The 21,723-nt window shown below is 39.5% G+C and overlaps 1 protein-coding gene across 1 annotated transcript; it reads right to left on the bottom strand.

Moving 5' to 3' along the window:
* Positions 1-237: 237 nt before the first annotated feature.
* Positions 238-21,694, bottom strand: LOC119732647 (ER membrane protein complex subunit 1-like). Its single transcript, XM_038206269.1, has 22 exons — positions 21,512-21,694; positions 20,371-20,561; positions 19,688-19,805; positions 19,070-19,195; positions 18,353-18,470; positions 17,353-17,502; positions 15,983-16,141; positions 14,962-15,036; positions 14,101-14,290; positions 13,445-13,564; positions 12,833-12,888; positions 12,089-12,277; positions 11,054-11,218; positions 9,737-9,913; positions 8,039-8,255; positions 7,355-7,465; positions 6,429-6,541; positions 5,547-5,626; positions 4,620-4,750; positions 3,837-3,994; positions 2,704-2,779; positions 238-2,560 (listed from the first exon to the last, which is right to left on the bottom strand). The coding sequence occupies exons 1-22, from the start codon at positions 21,598-21,600 to the stop codon at positions 2,400-2,402; spliced, it is 2,970 nt and encodes a 989-aa protein (XP_038062197.1). The 5' UTR covers positions 21,601-21,694; the 3' UTR covers positions 238-2,399.
* Between the last annotated feature and the right edge of the window lie 29 nt (positions 21,695-21,723).

The raw sequence follows: 21,723 nt of genomic DNA, 5'->3' as shown, positions 1-21,723 counted from the left end.
TGTAACGCTTCAATATTCATTTATCTGTCGGTGCTTGAGTGTCTTGTGTGAATTTTAAACAAAATGATTTTCAATTTTAAAGTTAATTTCTTCAAATGTTCCGGACTTAAAAAAAAAAAGAGTTGAAATCTGTTTCTCTATTTGTAGTAAAAATGTATCAAAAATACCATACTGCGATACAAACTGCAGCCTGAAAACATAAAACATGAGAAAATGTGACACAGGAAGAAATAAGACTTCTGTTTGTTATTTTTTTATTGTGCGTGAGTGTCCTGTGTGAAATTTAAACAAATCATTTTGCATTACTTATACAATAATATCAACATGTTCTTTTTTTAATAAAACACAATGACCAAAATTGCACCATTTGACCACAATTAACAGACTACATTGATAACTCCAACGTGATTCATTTTCTTATGTAAGAAAACAATAATTTTTTTATTCTATAAAATATCAAATAAAATGGTGCTTCGTAAGTCCATCATAAGATTCTTATTTGACAAAAAGTTACAAACTATACTGTTTTTCCAATGGAAACTTTCAGAAAATGTAAGAATTCATTACAAATTTGCATAATGTTTTGTCTTAAAGAAAACGAAAGGTAACAATTAACAACATATTACATCAATTAATTATGAAATACTGTTATGAACCCGATAATTTCTGAACAAAATGTACTGTACAAAAATGCCCCGAAATTATGCATTATGAAATGCATATTTTTTTTTCTAAACTAAAATTTAATGTAGAATTGATAACATAATGACTCAGTGCAAAATAGGCATCAAAATCAGAATGCAATCTACAAAAACAAAAAGAAGGAAATTTCAAATTTACTGCTTTTAAAATTCCAAAATTAGGGGTTCGGACATTTTGGGAATAACATCTACCCTTTGCCATTAAGTTAGAGACAAAAATATCACATAGAGCCACACAAGTACTGGAACTATTCCAATCTTTAATAAAACCTATACCATTCACTAATAGATGTTACATACTAAATAATAAACATCATGTCAAGTTTATAAATTTACACATTTATACTGATTTTTTGAGTGACTGAATAAACTTTTATTATCCCTCAATCACAAAACAAATCCTGAACCTCTAGATCTATGTGTTGATCAGAACATTTTCAGCCGGGAAACAACAATGTCCTTCACCAAAAAAAATGTACCAAAAAACTACACTTCTATACTACACTTGTAGTAAATGTTTACCGCAATAAATTTGTTTCAAAATGGTTTCATTTCTTCAATTGTTTTTCTTAACAAATGAATATTTGAAACCCTCCAAAACAAAGCCAGCCACAACACTTGGACCAGAAACTGGGATTTTGGGCTCAGTGGAAAGGACATTGAATAAGTTTTGCAATGTTGTACAGAATATGAGAATCGGACAAAAATCTGAAGGAGCTATAGGCATTTTCAGTTCCCAATTTTGGGGTAATGGAAAGTAAAAAAAAATAACGGAGAAATTTGTCCCTTAAGTTTCCCAAATGAACTCCTTAGGAAATTTACAAGTAAACTTCATTAATTATTATTAACTATGTTAATTTTTCTAGTTCTACGCCTAAATCAGAATTTTGATAATTCCCGCCTGTTGAATGTGTCACAGGCTGTATCTCAAAATACAGGAGAGTATGGGCTCCGTGCGCCAACAAAAGAGGGCGCCTTTATACCTAACAACGACGTCCCATGGGCGGGACACATACATTTCGCTGGTTGAAGCGCACGCACCGGTCCTTGTGTGTGACGATGTGTAGTATGTACACGCAGTGGCAGCGCTTCGCGGCAAAATATTGCAGTCAGGCAAGATGGCGTCGATCGGTCACCCCCAACTGTACTTTCTTTGCCGGTGAGGGGGTACTTGTGAACGGAGCGGATACAGGCTGTATCTCGAAATAAGCTCATAACTAATGTAATGCTACAAAATTATCAATTCGATTTGAAAATCTATTTTTAAAGGTGCCACACCCAAAAAGCATACACTAAATTTAAGGGAAGTTGAGTCCGAGAACCATGGTCATGACTATACTTGGTTGCAGAAAAAAATAATTGCAGCCGAGTCATGCGCATTATGGTCACTGACTATACTTGGTTGCAAAAAAATAACTGCGGCCTGGTCACGTGGGTCAGTGAGAGAGCCCTATAGACCTTTATCATGCTGCCACCATTTTAGTCATGTTCCCTGTATCCAATAACAGTACTGAATGATAAGGTTTTTTGTGCAAAAAGGAACCCGACTATTTTTCCTTCCAGCCTCGCTTTGGTTATGTTGATTTGAATGGGAAAAAAATAAAGATGGCCGCAATATGATAATGGTCTATAAATTCTGTAATACACAGCCTAAGACTAAATCTGTTAGCCTGGAACGCCCTCTATTCAAGTCTTCCATCACCTCCATGCTTGGTTCATGGCTTTGTTTGCGGCTAGCTTCCTTGTCAACCAAGCGGCAAACACTAGACCGACTAGAACCGCACTGATCAACGTGTAGTCAAAGTCTTCCTTCAAGACGTCAAAGAGATTGGAGGGAGTGACTCGTGTGAAGTAATAATCTGAAATAAACAAACAGCAACTTGTGAGTAAGACTAACTGACCAGTTTGGTTTTAATATGTTCTTTCTCAGTGGTTCAGAGATAACTAGGCTTTTTAACATGATCAAGTTTATGTTGTCATTATTCAAAAATTATGCACCTACCTAAGCCATATGCCAGAAGTAGACAGGTAGACTCCAATCCAGCCGCTGATGTAAGCAGTCCCTCAATGCCAAGTACCTGAGCAATAAAGAAAAAAAAAAAAAAAAAAAAAAAAGATTAAAATTTGGTCCTAAAAGTTGATCTAGGTAGTTATTATTTGGCGATAGTAAACAATTAACTGGGGTGGTATAGTTAGTTCTGGTAATTACTGTTTGGTTATAGTTAATAAATTACTAGTGTGGTATAAGTAGTTATTTCAATTACTGTTTCTATAGGTAGTAATTGAGTGGTGTGGAAGAGGTAATTGTGGTATTTACCGTTTGGTTATAGTTAATCTGACTGGTGTGGTATAGGTAATTGTGGTATTTACCGTTTGGTTATAGTTAATCTGACTGGTGTGGTATAGGTAATTGTGGTAAATTCCCTTTGGTTATAGTTAATAACTGACTGGTTTGACGGGAAGTAGTGGGAATTACTGGTCCCTCGGTGAAGGTCAGCTTGACTACCTCCCGACGTGAAGCAGAGGGAGGTAGTCAAGCTGACCTACACCGAGGGACCAGTAATTCCAACTATTTCCAGAAATAAACCATGCTGCATTTGTTTTACAACACCTAATAAATATTTAGTAGCCTCACTGCCTTATAGTAGCCTCACTGCCTTGTCGATAACGGCCTTCGTAGAGTTTGCATCTTTATTCAGCACAAGATATTCAAGTTCTTTGTCAGTCAGTGAAATAGTCTGGTTTCTTTCCTACAGTAGTTACTGACTACAGTAAATACAACAACAGACTACAACTTCAGACTGGTTCCGTAAAGATTACATGCCACAGACTACATGTCTACGAGGCGGGTTCCAGAGGGAATTTTTGGTGCTACCAGAAAATATACCGCACGGCAGCGAGCTGGAAACTTATCGGGATGACGTCACCTGGGCGCGTATCATTTTAACTTCCCGGACGCGCGGCACAATCAGCCAAAGACGTGCTTCAATTTGATCATGAATATTTATGAGGTGTAGTAATAACTAACTAACTGGTGTGGTGTAGGTAGCTTTGGAAATTACCGTTTGGTTATAGTTAATAATGGTAAACTTAGTTCTGGTAACTGGTGTAGTAGGGGTAGTTTGTGGTAATTACCGTTTTGTTATAGTTAATAATTGACTGGTGCGGTATCGGTAGTTCCGGTAGATATGGTATCAGTCCTTCTTCTTTCTCTTCGGTGGTGGGTGCTAGAGGGCGCCGCGGATCTAGGAACCGTTTGGGCAAGGCTAGGATACCGCCAGACTGCAGGGCAACTGAGGAAACAAAACGCCAGAAAAAAATAATAAAATCACAATTTAATAAAACAAAAATGTATCCCTCATCCAACCAAAGACAAATCTGGATGTGACTGGCTTAGCTTGAGAAAAATGTTTCATGAGCAAATTGTCTATTTCGTCAAACTCATTTACCCCAACCACCCCAACCCTTTAAAATCCAACTGCATGTTTTGTTGGAATCTGTTGGAGTGAGGACTGCACTAGTAAACTGATTATGCTTTACATGGGGTTTAGGCATGCCACCATAATCAGAGTCCAACAGTTTGGGTGTTGCGTTTACCATATGGTGTTGGATTTTGCAAGAGTGAGGAAGGTTCCTAGTATTAAAATCACTCAAGGGGGTTAGAGTTAAAGATACGTGCCCTGTGCTTTGCTTTTTTTTTTAATTCTGCTAACAACTTTTCAATTTTTATGTTTTGTTCTTACGAAAAAAACCCACCTACTTTTCTCTGATTTATTTGGCGCCCTGCGAGAGGTGAAATATTGTCGGGCCACGAACAATGCAAACTTTGTAAAGAAATAATCCAATAACTAAATGTCAGAGGATTTTTTTTTGTTCGAAGTCTCATTGGAAAAAAAAATGGAAAAATGGAAGATTTACGTAGTAGGTTGCTGCTGGTGATGCCTTTCTCTGTGCGTGTAATCGCCATGGACTGTAGAGCTGAGGGGAGGATGTAGGACTGCCTGAGCACTAGGGGAGCCGGGGGAGGATCAACCGACGAAAACACAGTGCTGCAAAGAAAAAAGGGAAAACCTGATAGTGTAACAAGTCCTGTTAATTGCGAACAGAAGATGACATGTTTTTTTACCACTTTCAAATGCTCCAGTGGGCAGGACACAACGCATGCAATTACTTTAAGGGGCCCACGCAATGTATTTTTTTTCTAATGCAATCCTTGAAATGCACCTTTGTGTCCCATTTAACCTTATTTTCAATTTTCGTTTTGCCATTTCCAAGGATATTTTGATGACTATATTTTGTTATGCTTATGTGAAGTTCCATAATCATGAGCAAAACTGTGATGTCATTCCAGGCAGAAACCTCAGCATTACAGCTATTTCAGTGCAAAAAGTCGCTAGAATTTTTGGATATTTTGCTGGATATTTTATATTTTGGATATTTTTTTATATTTTGCTCGGCCGCACCACAAAAAATAGAAGGAAGTTCTATTCCATGGTAAATAAAAGTTCCATTGCACAGTCACGCGTTTGGTGGCTCTGACCAATCAGATGACGAGGATTTATTCAGGTGTTGTAGAAAACAAAATTGTGAATGTTTCACATTTGTGCAATGGAAAGAATAATTTAACTCGGTGGAATAATTTCATTCGTCTCGTGGAATGGAACATTCCATCTGTCACCTCATAAAATTATTCTTACCATTGCACTCATAAACATTCATTATTTGTATAACCTCGCATATTTGAAGGAGAACGATAATCCATTCTTACTCACACACGTAGTCATTAGTTGATGAGGTTGTTTACGGGATCGGAAATGTTGAGAATGAAATAATTAAATAACGTACCTGTTTTTCTGGACTTTTCCTTCATACAGCTCCAACACTGTCATCTCATGACGTCTATGTCTGGAGTTCCAATAATGATACTACAAAGGGGAGATTCCAAAGGTTACTCATTTTCACCTCTGCTGGATTGTAAGGTTGTACCAAATATACGGAATACTTGAATACTCGATCATCAATCGAATCCACTAGCATCGTTTTTCGACTCAAATATTCGAAAAATAAGAGCGGTCTTGAGCAGATAATGAAAAACATCCATGATGGTCTCTTAATCGTTTAAGTTGCGTGGTTTTGCTTTTCAAATGCCAACTTTTGTCAAAAGCCACTTTGGCGCATGACTGGAGAACTTCCATGAGAAAAATTTGCTGAAATTTCTTCTTTAAAAATCGGTCAAATATCAGCCATTCCGCTTCCTTTTCTGTATATTATTTTAATAAGCTCTTTGTCCATTTTGAACAAGCCCAGGTGCATGCAAACCCCGATTGAAGGCTGAGGCATGTTAAACTTGATCAGCACATTTCAAATATTCGAAGTCCAAGTTCGAATAATCATATACTCAATTATTCGAAAAAACACAGCCCTTCTGTTTTGATATACGAATATCAATACATAACTTGATTTTCAATTTGGACATGTCATCGGCCATGTTTTGAAGGGGGAAAAATACAAACAAATAAGTGTGAAGAGTACAAATCAATAACTTCAAAGTAATCTTGAAGGAATGTGAACACATCGTTGACAATGTTTAGAAACTAAAAGGTACCAATGGAATTTGTATATTTTACTCTCGTCTCCAACCTCCCAACAAAACTCTTATTCCTAATGATTTTTTTTTAGAACAACCTCAAAGTAAGATACATATTTTTTAATGATTGGAGAACTCACCACGATCCAGTTTTCGGTGTGTACCAGGAACAGCGGGCTGGAGGTCTTTTTGTGGTCGATGCTGAACACGATATGACCGGTCACTACGTCAATAAGATACACACTCACATGGCCTGCGAAGATGAATCAACAAAAAACATCTTAAAATTCACGCAAGAAGCAAGACTAGGTAAGAGCGTAGTATAAAAGCTCGTCCAAGAATGTGCAAAATTCAATCGATTCAGAATGGCGATTCACTGGAAGTCTTTTCATGCATCTGGTCTACACAGTGGGCCGCTTTAACCCATTCATTGGCATTACGGGGTAATCCTATACAAGAGCACTGCCAAGCTCTCTGTACCAGTCTACAGCACGTCCCAAAATATCCGCAACTTTTTTTCGCGAGGCTCTAGTGTCAGCGCAGAAACACATAGCGCCGTTATTTTTATACAATTTTTTATACAAAGGAAACACAGAAAGTAAAAGGCAACGAGATAGTCACATCATGAACATGATGAAGTACTTCCACATTAGAAAAAATGTGCATGGTTGATTTTCCTTGAAATTGGTGGAGTTTGTTTTTGAAATGCCTATATTTGACCACAAATTGTTTCAAAACCCTTTTGAAATTCAAACCAATACTTACCAGGGATAAAGTTAAGATTCCAAGCTTTAAAATGATATAAAAATAATGGCGGTACGTGTTTCCGCGGCGACGCTAGAGCCTCGCAAAAAAATGTTGAGGGATATTTTTTGACGCGTTGTACAACCAGTGTAATTCTCAAGTGACAGTCAGTCAGTCAGTCAGTCAGTCCGAATGGAACAAAGAGAACACTAGGCTGGACGGCTCGTCCCAGCAACAATTACATACTTGTTACTGAAATATTTTCAATTTTGAAATAAAGCTATTTATAAAAAGACAAAAACTCCCAAGTTCAATGTTGTACCTTTTGCAGAGGTGTCCTGCCCTTCAGTAACCACGGCGACCAGGTTCGGGTTGAGGTATTTGTACAGGACGGAGCGATCGCCAAGGACACGACCCTGAGAGTGAACGTGCTCTGTAGAAACGGAAATGGAAAACAAGATTCAGAGAGTTTAATAGCCTCGTGCGTGAATACAGGGGGCGCTCTTCATTCCAACGATGGAGACAACGATGGCCACTTTCATTTTTATTATTCATTCACATTCAATAAGCAATGTTTTTTTGAGAAACACTTGAACGATACCTCTCATAAAATACCTAGGATAAGTCGCGGACAAATTATCCCGCAACAGGTTCATCGTATCAGGTAAAAGTGGCAGAATTTTTCACACACAGTTCCCAGCACTTTATGACAACAGAATTATTAGTTTTCCCTGATATTTCCCTTAGAAATTTCCAAAAATCCACGAGCAATATATTAACTTTTATAACGAGGTTGGAAGTCAAGAGGTGGTTGCAGCAAAGCAACTAAGATAGTAATAATATGCACACTGCATGAACACGTAAAAGCAAGTTAGTCTATGGTCACAACTTGGACACAATTTGGACACACTAAAAAAATTAAAATTACAGTATCTAAGACACGATTTAACAATGATATTTTACGCCTCAATCCTAATATTAACCTAAATTTCCTAAAAAAATTTACCTGTATGCTTCTTTCCTTGCAGCTTAACGATGCCTTTATCTGTAGCCGGTAACCGTACATTCCAAACCACATCAGCCGATATAGATTCCGATCCCTGTCCAGTTGCAGCTAACCGGTACCCTTGTAAGGCGTTATCGGAGCGGTTAGCGGTGAAGAGATATATGGTTGATGCACGGGCCTGCAGGATACCAGTTGCTTGCTTGGGATATATGTGGACCTGCAGGGAACCAACCAATTATAAAATTTGTGAGGACGTTCAGGCGAGGGCCAGTAGTTGACAAGTGGTCGATTTGTGACGTAACTTACGTCTGCACACTAATAGCGATGTGCGAACATCTCTTGTCAAACGATGGTTTAAAAAACGTCACGAAACTTCTTGGTCCTGGTGCCCTGCTGCGCTTTATGATGCGTGTGGCTATTGGTCACCAGTGATGGAGCCGTGCCCAGTGGCCCAATTCCAAATAGTCGACTGGCGTTGTTCGAGCATCCTTGGTTCAAGCAAAGTAAGTCCAACTATGGTTAACTGTAGTCAAATGGTTACGGTGTTCGACTCGTGTGCCGTGGTACATGGGTTTGAACCCTGATGGGGAACATGGGGCTTGTGTTCTTGGGCAAGGCACTTTACTACAATTGCCTCTCTCCACCCAGGAGTATAAATGGGTACCGGTGAGGGTAGAGACCAGAATGCGCTGATATTGAGCTGCTGAAAAAAAAAATGGTCTCAGGGCCTGATGAACAAAAAAGGTGTGCGCAACTTACAGCCACATTACCGGGGAACATGGGGCTTGTGTTCTTGGGCAAGACACTTTACTACAATTGCCTCTCTCCACCCAGGAGTATCCATGGGTACCTGTGAAGGTAGAGACCAGAATGCACTGATCTCGAGCTGCTGCAAAAACTTGTCTCATGGCCTGATGAACAAAGGTAATAATTGTAAAGCGCTTTGCGACGTTTTGTGTTCTTGGGCAAGACACTTTACTACAATCGCCTCTCTCCACCCAGGAGTATAAATGGGTACATGTGAGGGTAGACACCAGAATGCGCTGATCTCGGGCTGCTGCAAAAACTGGTCTCATGGCCTGATGATCAGGGGTATTTATTGTGAAGCGCTTTGCGACCTTTGGTATAAAGCGCTATATGAGCACCACATTATTATTAGTATTATTAACATACAGAGTGGTCCAAAAAACGCTAACACTGTTTCAGATGCCGATTTTTTGGAATTGGGGAGACATGTTGAAATTGTTTCTAGATATTCCTAAACTACAGTATCTTCGTGGTATATGGTGAAAACGACGCTGAAAATAAAGCATAAATTAAGAAATGGCGATGGTTTAAAGAAAGATGGTCAAACACCAGTTTGTCCACACTCAAGTCTATGAGATATGGTTAACACAATAGCACCGCACGGACAAAGAACTGCAAGAATTGTAATTAGGTCTACATGACTACATTAGACGTGGACAAACTAGTTTTTAAACATTCTTCTGTAAATGGCCGCTATTTCTTAACTTGAGCTTTATTTCCAACGCCGTTTTCACTTCCATACCACCAAGATCTTGTAGTTAAGGAATATCTTAAAACAACTTCAACATGTCTCTTCAATTTTGAAAAATCTGCTTCAGAAAAAGTGTGAACTTTTTTTGGACCACCCTGTAGTTCGTGCCCGAATTCATTTCTTGAATTGATTAAGCCTACCTTGTTATCTGTGTCCAGCAGAACAACAATCTTCAGTTCTTGTTCGTCCGTCAGCGCCAGCATACTGGCCTGCTTGGCTCGGTAAGGTAGGACGTGGCTTGTATCCTCGGCATTCACAGGGTCAAAGGAATCGCCGGTTATTGGGTTGAAGGAATACATCAATGTATTGCCAGATACCTGAAATCAATAGTTTAAAATGACCAGGGTCAGTGTAAAATTGCTGTACAAGGTGAGAAGAAAAAAAAAACGAAACCCAAATGTCGAGACTATTGTTTTAGTGAGTTCTGAATGTAGCACTTTGAAAATCTAGGATATGAAAGCCAAATCTATAAGCTTTTTTTTTAGTACAAGAATCATTCAAATCACTCATGTACTTTTCAAGTTACGTAATTTTAAACACAACCACCGTTTTAAAGTTCCGTCCACGGATCACAAAAAAGTTGTGCGTTCTTTCAGCAGAATGAAAACAATTCACACACATCCCTATGTGATTTGTTTTCGTTTTGCTGAAAAACACGGAACTTTTTTGTGATCTGTGGACAGAACCTTTAAACGATGGTTGTGTTTAAAATTCCGTAACTTAAAAAGTACATGAGTGATTTGAATGATTCTTGTACTACAACAAAGTTTATGAATTGGGCTTTCATATCCTAAATTTTGAAAGTGTTACATGAAGAACTTCACTAAAACAATAGTCCCGACATATGGGTTTCGTTTTTTGTACTCACCCTGTATAACAATATAATAACACTAATTCCCTTTACAGGAAAAGCTGCACATGTTCCACTTTAATAAAGGTAATATACACCATTTGCTTTTGCTGTAATTTTCAGAAATGGATGGATTTGGGGGGGGTAGTATTTCATAGCAAATACTGTTACACTGACCTGTTTAAAGGATTGTGTTTTTAGATGCTGGAAAAACCACGAAAAATGCTACTCTTGTAGTCTGGTTTCTGACCCTTCTTCAGACGAAACAGAGCAATTTATAGACGTCAGGAACTGTGAGGCCAGGGAACCAGACTAGCTGGCTTGCACCCGTTTACGGATGTGTACCCGATTGTGTACCCATAAGCTGCACTTTGACAGTTGAAAAAAGAACAGCTTTTTTGGTGAGGTTTTCCAGCACCAATGGACCAAAACATTGAACAGCTCAGTGAAACAACGTCTGCTATAATTAAAAAGCCCTCAAATCGGTCTATTTCATGAAATTACGACAAATACAAATGATCCTATGTGCCTTCAACTTCAAGCCCCACGTAAAGTCATGATAATCAATTACAAGTTACATTATCCGTGATTGATTATTGGTCAATACCCTGTCGATACCGATGACAGTGCAGTGCGGTGGATGAGGGAAGTGAGCCGTAGTCCTTCGTACAAACAGCAAGACCTGGCTATGGCCAGGGATAGTTGGGCTCTTGAGTCTGGCTAGGTAGGTACTCCAGACTAACGACCCATCTTCAGAATCTAGACCGAAGATCTGAAGAAACAACAAACCAGAAAATAAAAACAAGTCAAACAATTGAAACAGTAACATGACAACAATGACCTCTTGTCAGAGTAATGATTGCGACTAACGTTTTGATCCTAAGCAGAGGCAGAGTTCACGAAACTCTTAGACACATCTTAGGAAGGGTAACTCATCTTATCTTGTAACTCATCCTAGGATCAATTTCATTGAACTGAAGACGCGTTCAACACCTCCTAACTTACTTAGCAACACGTTCTAACTTCCTTAGCAACGCGGCTGAACCCCTCTTAACTTAAGGTTGGTCTGAGGCTCGTCTTATCTCATTAATTTGTATATCGTCTGGAAATCATTGCCTTTAAGATGAGTGTCAGCCTAGAGTTATTGTTTCGAGGGGAAAAAAACGCTGTAGAAACAGATTTGAAAAAACTTCTGATACGTGTGTGGTTTTTAATAAATATAGATTGTTTACAAAATTTAATTTTATGCCGACACCTAGTCAACTTTCTAAAATAATGTGATGAAACGGGGAATTGCTCTATCGTATCTTGTGTAGAGCTACCTTGCGTGTGAAATTTTTTGAGAATTTTCATGGCGACAGTTCGTGTTCTTTGCACGCGCATGGGAAGTTGAATTTGCGCATTTCTTGACAACTGTTTCGTCAAGCAGTAAAACAAACATGAAACAGCCACGAAATTGGTAGTTTTGATGCGTCTTGCTTAAAGTGGATTTAGTGAAATCGGTCTTAGGACGCGTCTTAGCTAAGATCGATCTTAGAGCGGGGACTCATCTCAAGTCCTAAGATGATTCGCAAGATAAGATTGTGTGAAATCGGCCCCACAAACAGAATTCTCAAGATAAGAAACCATGAAAACATCCTACCTTTCCAGAGCGACTGACTACAATGACGATCTTGCGAAGGCTGAACTCATCTCGAGTCAGTGGTTCATCCTCATCGGAGTCTGCCGCCTCTGTGTGGACCGTGGCCCCGCCCTTCATGGTTTCCTGGATGCTGATTGGATCCTGGAGGAAGGTGTGGCTGAATCGTCTCTTCAGGTGGGCCAGATAAACCTTAGGCATTAATAGTATATATTTATCATAAGTTACCTTTCACTGTTTGTTATCAGGTCTCACGCTAGTGTCAGATGTACACGCATGCCGATATGTTTAAGGGAATTTTTTTAACAGAAACATGTATGACTTTAATTACAAGTGCTCAAATGGCTCAATTTTTGGGTAAAATCCATCTATTTGGTGAAATCCTTGTGGAGACCTATTCACCTTTCGAAATTGCCTTGTGGAGACCTTTACAATCTTTTGTTTCGTATTATACCCGGGTCTCTACAAGGCATCATTTTTTAAATCACACGTACCTAATGGCGTGAAATTTGCAGTTGTAATTTTCCTACGAAGATAGCTGTCTATGAGGGGGGTCTATAGCTGTATTAGAATGAACTATTCTGCATTCAGTCATAAGCCCTGCCCACCTGTAGTTTGTGTATATTTCACACAGTGACTTGTGACCGAGTGTGATTGGGCTACCCTGGTCACCTGACCAATAGTTGTGATCTAATTGGCCGATGCACACTGTTTGATTGAAAGGTCCAGAATCTTTGATGATCTTACCTGTAGCTGGGCAAACTGTGTGCTGAGCCTCCGCAGGAACATTGAGCCAATACTCTCTGGTGGTGAACAGAATTAGACATACATCTATTATCTCACTTTAATACTTGTATACTTTCAAGATGCATCTATAGAGAGTTTCGCATCTGGTAAAATACGTGTAAGAATACGCTTAGCTATCTATAACTGTTATCAACCGTTCCATTGTTTTGCATTATGTGCACATAAGAATTAGTTAAGTGACCAATAAAAGTAGTAATCCAAAATGGCAGCCTCCGATGTAAACCTGGTATCTGCGGCTAATCCTGCTTTGAAACACAGACAAATAGCACGTATCTGCTCAACGATTCATCTTCTTTCAATTAATCGACAATTTACTATGGGTTTCACAGTGACGCTTAATGCGTAATATATCCGTGCATGATAGCAGATAGTTGCGCATTGTGTCTCATGATCCCACAAACCGATGACATATCCAGCACGCTAATTATTCGTTCGCTTGCAAAACCTCTCCAATATCTAAAAAACAATCAGAGTTGGTGAATAAAAACGAAACATAAAGAGAAGAAGCAACAAAAGATAAAAGAGGAAAACACAGACAAATTGTAGACTTACCCCGTGCTCTGCCGCCAAACTCCTCTTCAAACTTTGCCTCCGTGTCAGACACTGGTAGCTCCACCATCTCAATGGCCGCCACTGAGGCAAGACCCTCCTCCCGTTGCCAGGCAACGCGTCCTTGAAAACAAGATACCATGGAAACTATCAATACAAATTCTGTAATTTGAAGTCTAACTCCACTTATAGTCTAACTCCACCAAGGCATATTTTTATCCATTTAAATACAGAAACAAAACACACAAGTTGAAAAGTCACTTTTGCCGAGCAATTTGTTGAAGAACAAAGACAGTAAATGTTTAACTTTCCTAGACTTCTGCACTTCACAACCCTTCAGGTTTTGCAAAACCACTTTTGCTCACAGAGTTAGCGCCCACACTTCAAATTCCTTTGAGGTAATCTTCTGTGGAGTATGGATAACACCTCAAATCCTGCACAATTCTTTTGTGTGATTAAGCTCAGGGCAAGCAGGCAGATTCAGTCACGCTTCACTGCTCTCCACAGTGCTGTTTTTGTGTGCAGTGACTCTCTGTGTGACACAGTTACTTTAACACTTCATATCCCTTCACCTGAAACTGACCTGCAGGGTTTTCAAGGGTTTTACATATTGCTCTGAATATTGACTTCCTACAAGGAGGTTTATTAAAAAACCCTACCTGGTTGATTGAGCAAAGTCAGAGCATGGTCAGCCGTCTCCAGGAGGACTTTGTATCCAGGGTTAGCGCTCTTCTTATCAATCAATAAAACGTTCATCTTGGATGGGTTGCCATGGTTACCTTCCAGGGTAACTTTCTCCATCATCGGAGCGATCTCCACACCATCCTTATAGCAGCGGAAAATGGTTTCCTATGGAATGAAAAAAAAATTGCAACCTTAAAATATAGGATTTTTATATTTTTAAAAAATTTTAAGTACCAAAAGTGTTTAAAATCTTAAGAAGGGTACATTACAACTATCCTGTTGAACTTTCAGCTCAGTGGATAATATACATTTTCAGAAAACAGCGAAAACATACGCACATTTTGTTTGTCTCCTAACTGCATTCTGTTGCTATTGTACAAAAAAAATGTGTCCGGGGCACGCTGCTTTGAAACCACCTTCAATGTTTTTTTTTTTTTTCAGAACGATGCCATTTCAGGCAGAATAATTTCACAAGGTATTTGATATCGGTCCTATCCTCACTTTGAGAAAGGTTTCTGTCATTTAACCAGTTCGCGCCGGGATTATTTTGACATTGACCGGACCCAGGCGCGGGATTGTTTTTCATGAACCTCGATGCCAGACGGGTTCAGGCCGTCATCTGCGGGTAGCACACTCTGATATTTCTGGCCTCACTTGCTGCGAGTGAGTCACTGACAGATATTTCCAGCCTCGCTCATTGCTTGTTTATCTGTTATCCATTCTGAATACCGCAAAACCTTTGCGTGTATACATGTCATCCGACGTAAACTGCTTAATCCTTAGGTACTTTTCAGGGTAAGTGCAAATGATCCTACTTGGTTTCAGAGGGTACATACTGTTGTTGATGGGAGCCAGCTAGCTGCAGTGACTATTGCATTGCCGTCCAGAGTGGAACCAGTTATCTGCCATACCTTGAACAAATCAGGAAAAACAAAACGACAGCAAGAAGATGTCAGCAAAAAAGGAACCAAAAATGTTAATATCTCTTCAAAACCAGTTTCGTTACATCGTTCAAGCGAAATAATAATAGCCATGCAACCTGTATTCCAATTTTTTAATTGGCAAATTAAATAGCTGCAAACCTTTACTTTTGTTTGTTTTTATTATTAACCACATTAACCCTAACAGAACTCAACCCATCAAACCCAAACAGCATGTTTTGTTGGAATGTGTCTGGATGGGTACAGTACCCCTAAACTGACAGTCTTTTACATTGGTTTGGCACACCTCCAGAAACAAAGTCAGAAATATGTGTGTGCAGTTTCCCATATGGTTTTGGAATTTGCCAGGATGGGTATGGTTTCTAGTAAATCATGCTAGGGAGTATACAGTTTCGACTGATATTGTGTGCAGTTCAACTCGTTGAATGATTACACAGAAAGTTTGAAGTTATCTTTTCTTGTTTTTCTGTTACAGATAATTTAACCTTGACAGTCACCGGCTCCTGAGAAATAAACCTTAAAAATGGAAAAAATGCAAACATTTATCGAATGAAAAAATCGAACAAACGAACTCAAATAAGCAATATTGTCCCTCGAGAGGTTGTGCCGAGTCTATTTCTGATCCTGGGGCAAATTTCACGGCGCTGCTAAGCACAAAAATGTACTTAGCACAAAAAAAGTCTGGCTTATAAAAGCAGGTTACCAGCCAAAACTCCATGTGATGCATATTGCTCGTGATAAGCATTCAGCTGTTGTTTGCTAAGCATGAAAATCACATGGAGTTTTGGCTGGTAACCTGCTTTTATAAGCCAGACTTTTTTGTGCTAAGCAGCAAATTTTTGTGCTTAGCAGCGCCGTGAAATTGGCCCAGGTCCAAGCAGCTTCAGGACCCAACGAGCTGACAACATAAACTTACCGATGGTAAATCCTTGACGAGTGTCACCTGACCGGCGGACATCTTGAGTAGAGCGTGATGGTCCTCAGTCAACTGAAGAGCAAACTCCACCCTCCCAGACGACGGAGCAAAGAGCTGAATCAAGGTTGGGTTGGGACCGTGTTTGTCCAGGCCAATGGTCTGCAAAATAGTCATTAGGAAAAAGAATGCAGCAGAGTCAGTCACAAGTCATCACAAGTAATTACATGTCATCACAAGTCCATCACAAGGCAATATAAAGTCACCACAAGTCATAATAAGTCACATTTCAGATGAGTTGCAACAGAGTCAGTCACAAGTCAAAAGTCATCACAAATCACTACAACCACAAGTCATCAATTTCTAAAGGCATCAAAGTCAATCATAAGACATCACAAGACATCATAAGTCATCATAAGTCATCACCAGTCAACACAAGTTAACACAAGTCATTGTAAGTCCATCACTCGTCGCAAGTCATCACAAGTCATCACAAGGCAATCAATAGTCATCACAAGTCATCACAAGGCAATCAAAAGTCATCATAAGTCATCACAAATCATCATAAGTCATCATAAGTCATCACAAGTCATCACAAGTCATCACAAGTCAACACAAATCATCACAAGTCATCACAAATCATCACAAGGCATCACAAGTCACCACAAGTCCATCTCAAGTCACCACAAGTCCATCACAAGACATCACAAGTCCATCACAAGACATCACAAGTCCATCACAAGTCACCACAAGTCCATCACAAGTCACCACAAGTCCATCACAAGACATCACAAGTCACCATAAACATAAGTTACCCACAAGTCATCACAATTCATCACAAGTCACTGTTAGTTCATCACAAATCATCACAAATCACCACAGTTATAAAACAAAATCCTTGTTAGTCAGCACAAGTCATCAAACGATTTTGTCAAACATTTTTGCTCCAAAACTTGAAAAACAAAATTTCCGTTCTTTACATTATGCTTTTAATTGAAAACGTTTGCAGAAATCATTTAATTCTCCAATGTTTTGTATCTTTTTTAGTGCTCTCTAGTGAGATTTCCAAAGAGCTGAATTCCGTTTAAAAGCTGATTTCCGTTTAAAATCTGAATTCCGTTTAAAAGCTGAATTTTGTTAAATCCATTCCGTATTCCGTGAAAAAAAAATTCAGTAGCCCAATTTAATTCAGGGGAGGGGAGCACAGAGAAGATAACAGCCATTTCCGTTTAAAATCTGAATTCCGTTTAAAAGCTGAATTTTGTTAAATCCATTCCGTATTCCGTGAAAAAAAAATTCAGTAGCCCAATTTAATTCAGGGGAGGGGAGCACAGAGAAGATAACAGCCAAACGACGTTGGATACGAGACGCACCTTCAACGGCGTGGTAGAAAACACGTTGATGTTCTCCAGCGAAGCGACTTGCAAGGAGTTGGTGAGGGTATCGACGCACACAAACTGGAGCGTGGATACCAGTATGCAACTGGTGTCCTGCAGACTAGCCCAGGCTGCTTGAAGAGATGCCTACGAAGGGAAATATGACATATACATGTATTAATATTTCATATGTAATATATATATCACATTATTCAATTCATAAATGTTACACGATTCATATATTACATTATTCATTTCTAAATTTTTGGCTAAAATGATATCTATTTCTTCGCGGTTGCAAATTTTCTGCCCCTTCTTTCATCTAATCCTTACAGAGTTTTCATCATTCAAAAATGACTTTTGCAACCTAAACCAATGTTCTATATTTCTAATGACTCTATCTTCTGTAAATTGGAATAGTATTTTTTGGTAAAAAATGCAATTTTCTTGCTGATTTTCCAGAAAATGTAACGAAAATCATTGTGCTTTCAAAGCGTTTTGCAGTGATCGCCATCTTGATTTTTCATTTTCGGCATTTTGTGACGTCATCGTCATTTTATCCCAAAAGTCACAAAAATAAATATCAAATCTCTGCCCTCTTTCCACAACTTTCCTGTTGGATTTCAACATCGGTACTTGGGTTGAACCTAATAAATGGATTTCTTTCTCCTATTCGCTCCGTTCACAAGTACCCCATCATCGGCAAAGAAAGTACAGTTGGGGGTGACCAACCGACGCCATCTTGCCTGACTGCAATTTTGCTGCGTCGCGCGGCCGTAGCACTGTGTGGACATAGTACAAATCCCCTGGTGTACGTGCATCACACACAAGGAACGGTGCGCGTCAACCAGCTAAATGTCCCGCCCATGGGACGTCGTTGCTAGGTAAAAGGGCGCCCTCTTTCGTTGGCGCACGAAGCCCATACACCACAATCACCAATTTCTTATTCACAAAGCAACCTATGTGTATCATGTCTGCATTTAGGCTGGTTACTTGCCTTATTCTGTAGGGCACCGTTCACTGCTGAGTACTTGAGTAGATTGAAGTGTGAATTGGGAACCAGACCCAGTGTGTACACTGAACTGCCATCGGAATACAGCCATTTGTAATTTGTCCTGCATACAAAAGCACGTCAAAAAATAAGTTTTTAAATCAGTCTTTTTTTTGGAAATTTCAGTAAATGCAGTTATGTAGAACTCAATTAACCCTAACCTCCCAAATCCTCCAAAATCTTCTTTGCAAAATGGAGGGTTTTGCATGATTGAGGTAATGTGGCAAAAATGGGTGACGTCTAAACACGCTAATCCCAAAAACCCATGAAGTCTGTGGAGGCAGACCGTGTTTTGATCTTGAACTGGCCGTTGTGCCTATTGTTGTACAATTTACGCTCCAGTGCACACCCGTTGTGTATTGAAACTTATGAGATTTCGGCAAAATATATCGTACAAATACTGTTGGAATGACTCTTGCGAATCGTGGCATTTGGCTGCATATCAGAAGTTGGCTGGAAATTGTTGCCTTTTTGTCCCGGCGCGAAGTGGTTAATATCTTCAAATTTTAAAAGTTTAACAGCAGGCAATGATTTTCTTCCTAATAGTGTTTGGTACCCAGCACTTTCTTTACTTCGAGCAGGTTTTCCCCTTTAAATGTGTTGTTTCCTTCAAGCCTTTAATCTACTCAAAAGTTGAAGGAGAGTAAATAGATCAAGACTTACGTGGCTGGCAGTTGCTGATCCCAGATTTGTTGACCATCTTTTAGTGAGTGTACGTACAGGTTGCTGCCTGATAACACAGCTAACGATGGTAACTCATCATTGTTGACAAAGACGGCATCGGCATCACTGTAAACATTGACAAACACAAAAGCAGTAAAGTCAAGTCTGTCACGAGCCAATGTGGCCCATCAGGCCGGCGTTTATCTCTAGTTTCCTTGGCATGAAACGACTGAGAATATTTCTACTCCCCCTGGATGGGATGCTAGTCCATCGCAGGTTACTCCCCAGCTAATGCTAGTACCCATTTATACCCCTGGGTGGAGAGAGGCAAGTGGGGATAAAGTGGCTTGCCCAAGGACACAACATATGACCAGCAGCTGGATTCGAACCCCTGACCCTCTGATCATGAGTAACAACCCTAACCACTAGGCCCCCCCCCCCAAATAAACACAAACTTAGGAACTTGGTTATTAATTTAAAAAAATCCCATTACTATACTTGTTCAAAATCTTCTCAGTGAAATGATGCTTTTGTAGTAAATGTGGCACTTTGCCACACACACCTCGTGTAAAGACGCTCAAGAAATTTACAGTCTTTGTGAGAAAGCTTTTCACTTACCCGTGTGACTCTTTAACGGTCGCCGTTTCAGTTGATGTCGCCACTTCCCATCGTAAGAAACCCGATGAAGGTTCCCAAGAGCGCAGAACATGTCCACCGCCTGACACACTGATCAGATCTGGTAGGGAGCAAATACAACAATGAGGCGCTGTGACAACGCATTGTGCGGACCAACTCTAGAAAAAAATCCTGTTTACTGAAACAATTCATGAAACTATTCATATTAATACAATATGTTACAACGCTCCATAGGCATTTTGCTAAGATGCAACCTCAATCCTCCAAAATCCTCCAACTACCTCCACGTAAAAATTGCATACAGCCTCAATCCTCCAAAATCATCCGTTATTTCTTGAATGTGGTCCTTGGAGGGGTGACCACTGCCTCAATTCTGCAAAATCCTCCAGCAATCACTGTCAATATGTTGAGGCAGAGCCAGTGACATCCTGGAGCAGTGTGGAGGATTTCAAGTATAATCGAGGCCTAAATTTATGCACGGCTGGGCATAAACAACACAAGGTCCGGCCCAAGACCTTGACACAGTGCATCCTCCAAAATCAGCCACACATTTTTGCCATGCAGCCTCAATCCTGCAAAATCCTCCATTTTACAAAGATGATTTTGGAGGATTTGGGAAGGTTAAACTAGGATACTCCATTCTTTCTAGCTGATCGTTATCTTACCTTCATTGTTATACAACAAAGCGTCGATCCGTCCAGTGGGACCCGGCTGGAATATCTGCCTCCAGGTCAGGTGACCATTGCGCGAGTTCAACGCAGCGACAACGTTAGACTCTGTTGCTACAAAGATGTTTCGTTTGCTGCCTCCTTGTTCAAAGTACAAAACCTTAGCTTTACCTATAAACTGCTGGCGCCTGCAAAATAAATACAAAAAACACACACTAATTTATTATTCAGCTCAGTCAGTCCTTAATCCTCCAATTTCAATATAATTTTGCACACCCCCTAGGAAGTTGGGGTTGTTTGTAGGCCTATAGTTGTAAGTTATGATCATATCTGGCCACGGTTGTGATCATATCTGGTGCCTCATTAAAAAGTAAATTATGTTTCTATTATTTTTTTAAATAGCACTTTAATTAAAAACAAATCATTGAACTTTCCAGGATTAAACTTGAAAAAAGCAAAAATAGCTTGACTAAAACTGTCAATTTAATATTTCTTAAGGAAAACCTGGTTTAAAAAAGAGGCGATCGTGTAGTGCAGGGCCCGGTTCCTATAAGGGAACAAAATCCACTTTAAAATTATTGAAACTTCCAAACTAGTTGGGGACATTCTCAATAAACAGGTATGTCATAGATAGAGGGCAGGATTTTGATTTTTTTAAAGGGAAATTTGGGGGTAAAATGACGATGACAGCGCGGCAACAACGCGCAACCCAAAGATGGCAATTACCACGTGATGTACCGTGAGCATGCACGGCGCGCTGAATCGCAAGGCACAAACCGTGCATGAAAATCTTGATTTCTACCCCAAGAATCTGTTCAAAATTGCAAAACGAATGTCCTTAGAATTGAGAAAAGTCTGCTTTTGATTGTGTAAAGGTGAATTTTGGGCAATAAAAAACATTTTTGACTCTGATTTGATTGAAACAAAACAGGGGCCCTACACTTCACGATCGCCAAAACAGAAAGAAAGAACTAAAATAAATTAAAACAAATTTTCAATTAAAAAAAACACCCGGTTTTTATACTTGCACCCTAGAGGGCGCTATTCAAAAGTCCTACCTCCCCTTGTGGCCTTGACCAACACTCAACAGAAAATCTACTCAATCTTGCATATTTAAGCCTTATTAAGGGTAACTTACCAATCAAATTTCCCCACTTGATCCTCATAAAGAGAATTTACAATCCCAGAAAGTCCTAGCAACAAAAGCAGCAGAAAAGCTGCGTTCATGATGAAATTATATCGGGCAAAATGCTCCGATACACGATCAAATCGGCAAAATCACGCTGGCATATGCAAAGTCTGGCACCCATTTCTATATACACTTTTAAGGCGATAATATTTTACACATAA

The sequence above is a fragment of the Patiria miniata genome, unplaced genomic scaffold (assembly GCF_015706575.1).
Source record: "Patiria miniata isolate m_02_andy unplaced genomic scaffold, ASM1570657v1 HiC_scaffold_24, whole genome shotgun sequence".
In the NCBI taxonomy this organism is placed as follows: Eukaryota; Metazoa; Echinodermata; class Asteroidea; order Valvatida; family Asterinidae; genus Patiria; species Patiria miniata.
The sequence above is the reverse complement of the archived record's forward strand: the minus strand, read 5'-3'. Positions and strand labels throughout refer to the sequence as shown.

What these genes read in the sequence shown, in the direction of transcription:
- LOC119732647 (XM_038206269.1), bottom strand. Translation starts at nt 21,600, where the DNA reads ATGAACGCAGCTTTTCTGCTGCTTTTGTTGCTAGGACTTTCTGGGATT. An exon ending in GCTGGCTCCCATCAACAACA is followed by an intron (nt 14,291 to 14,961) that starts GTATGTACCCTC and finishes TTCATTCCATAG; the next exon opens with GAAACCATTTTCCGCTGCTA. An exon ending in GTTTGGCGGCAGAGCACGGG is followed by an intron (nt 12,889 to 13,444) that starts GTAAGTCTACAA and finishes GTTCACCACCAG; the next exon opens with AGAGTATTGGCTCAATGTTC.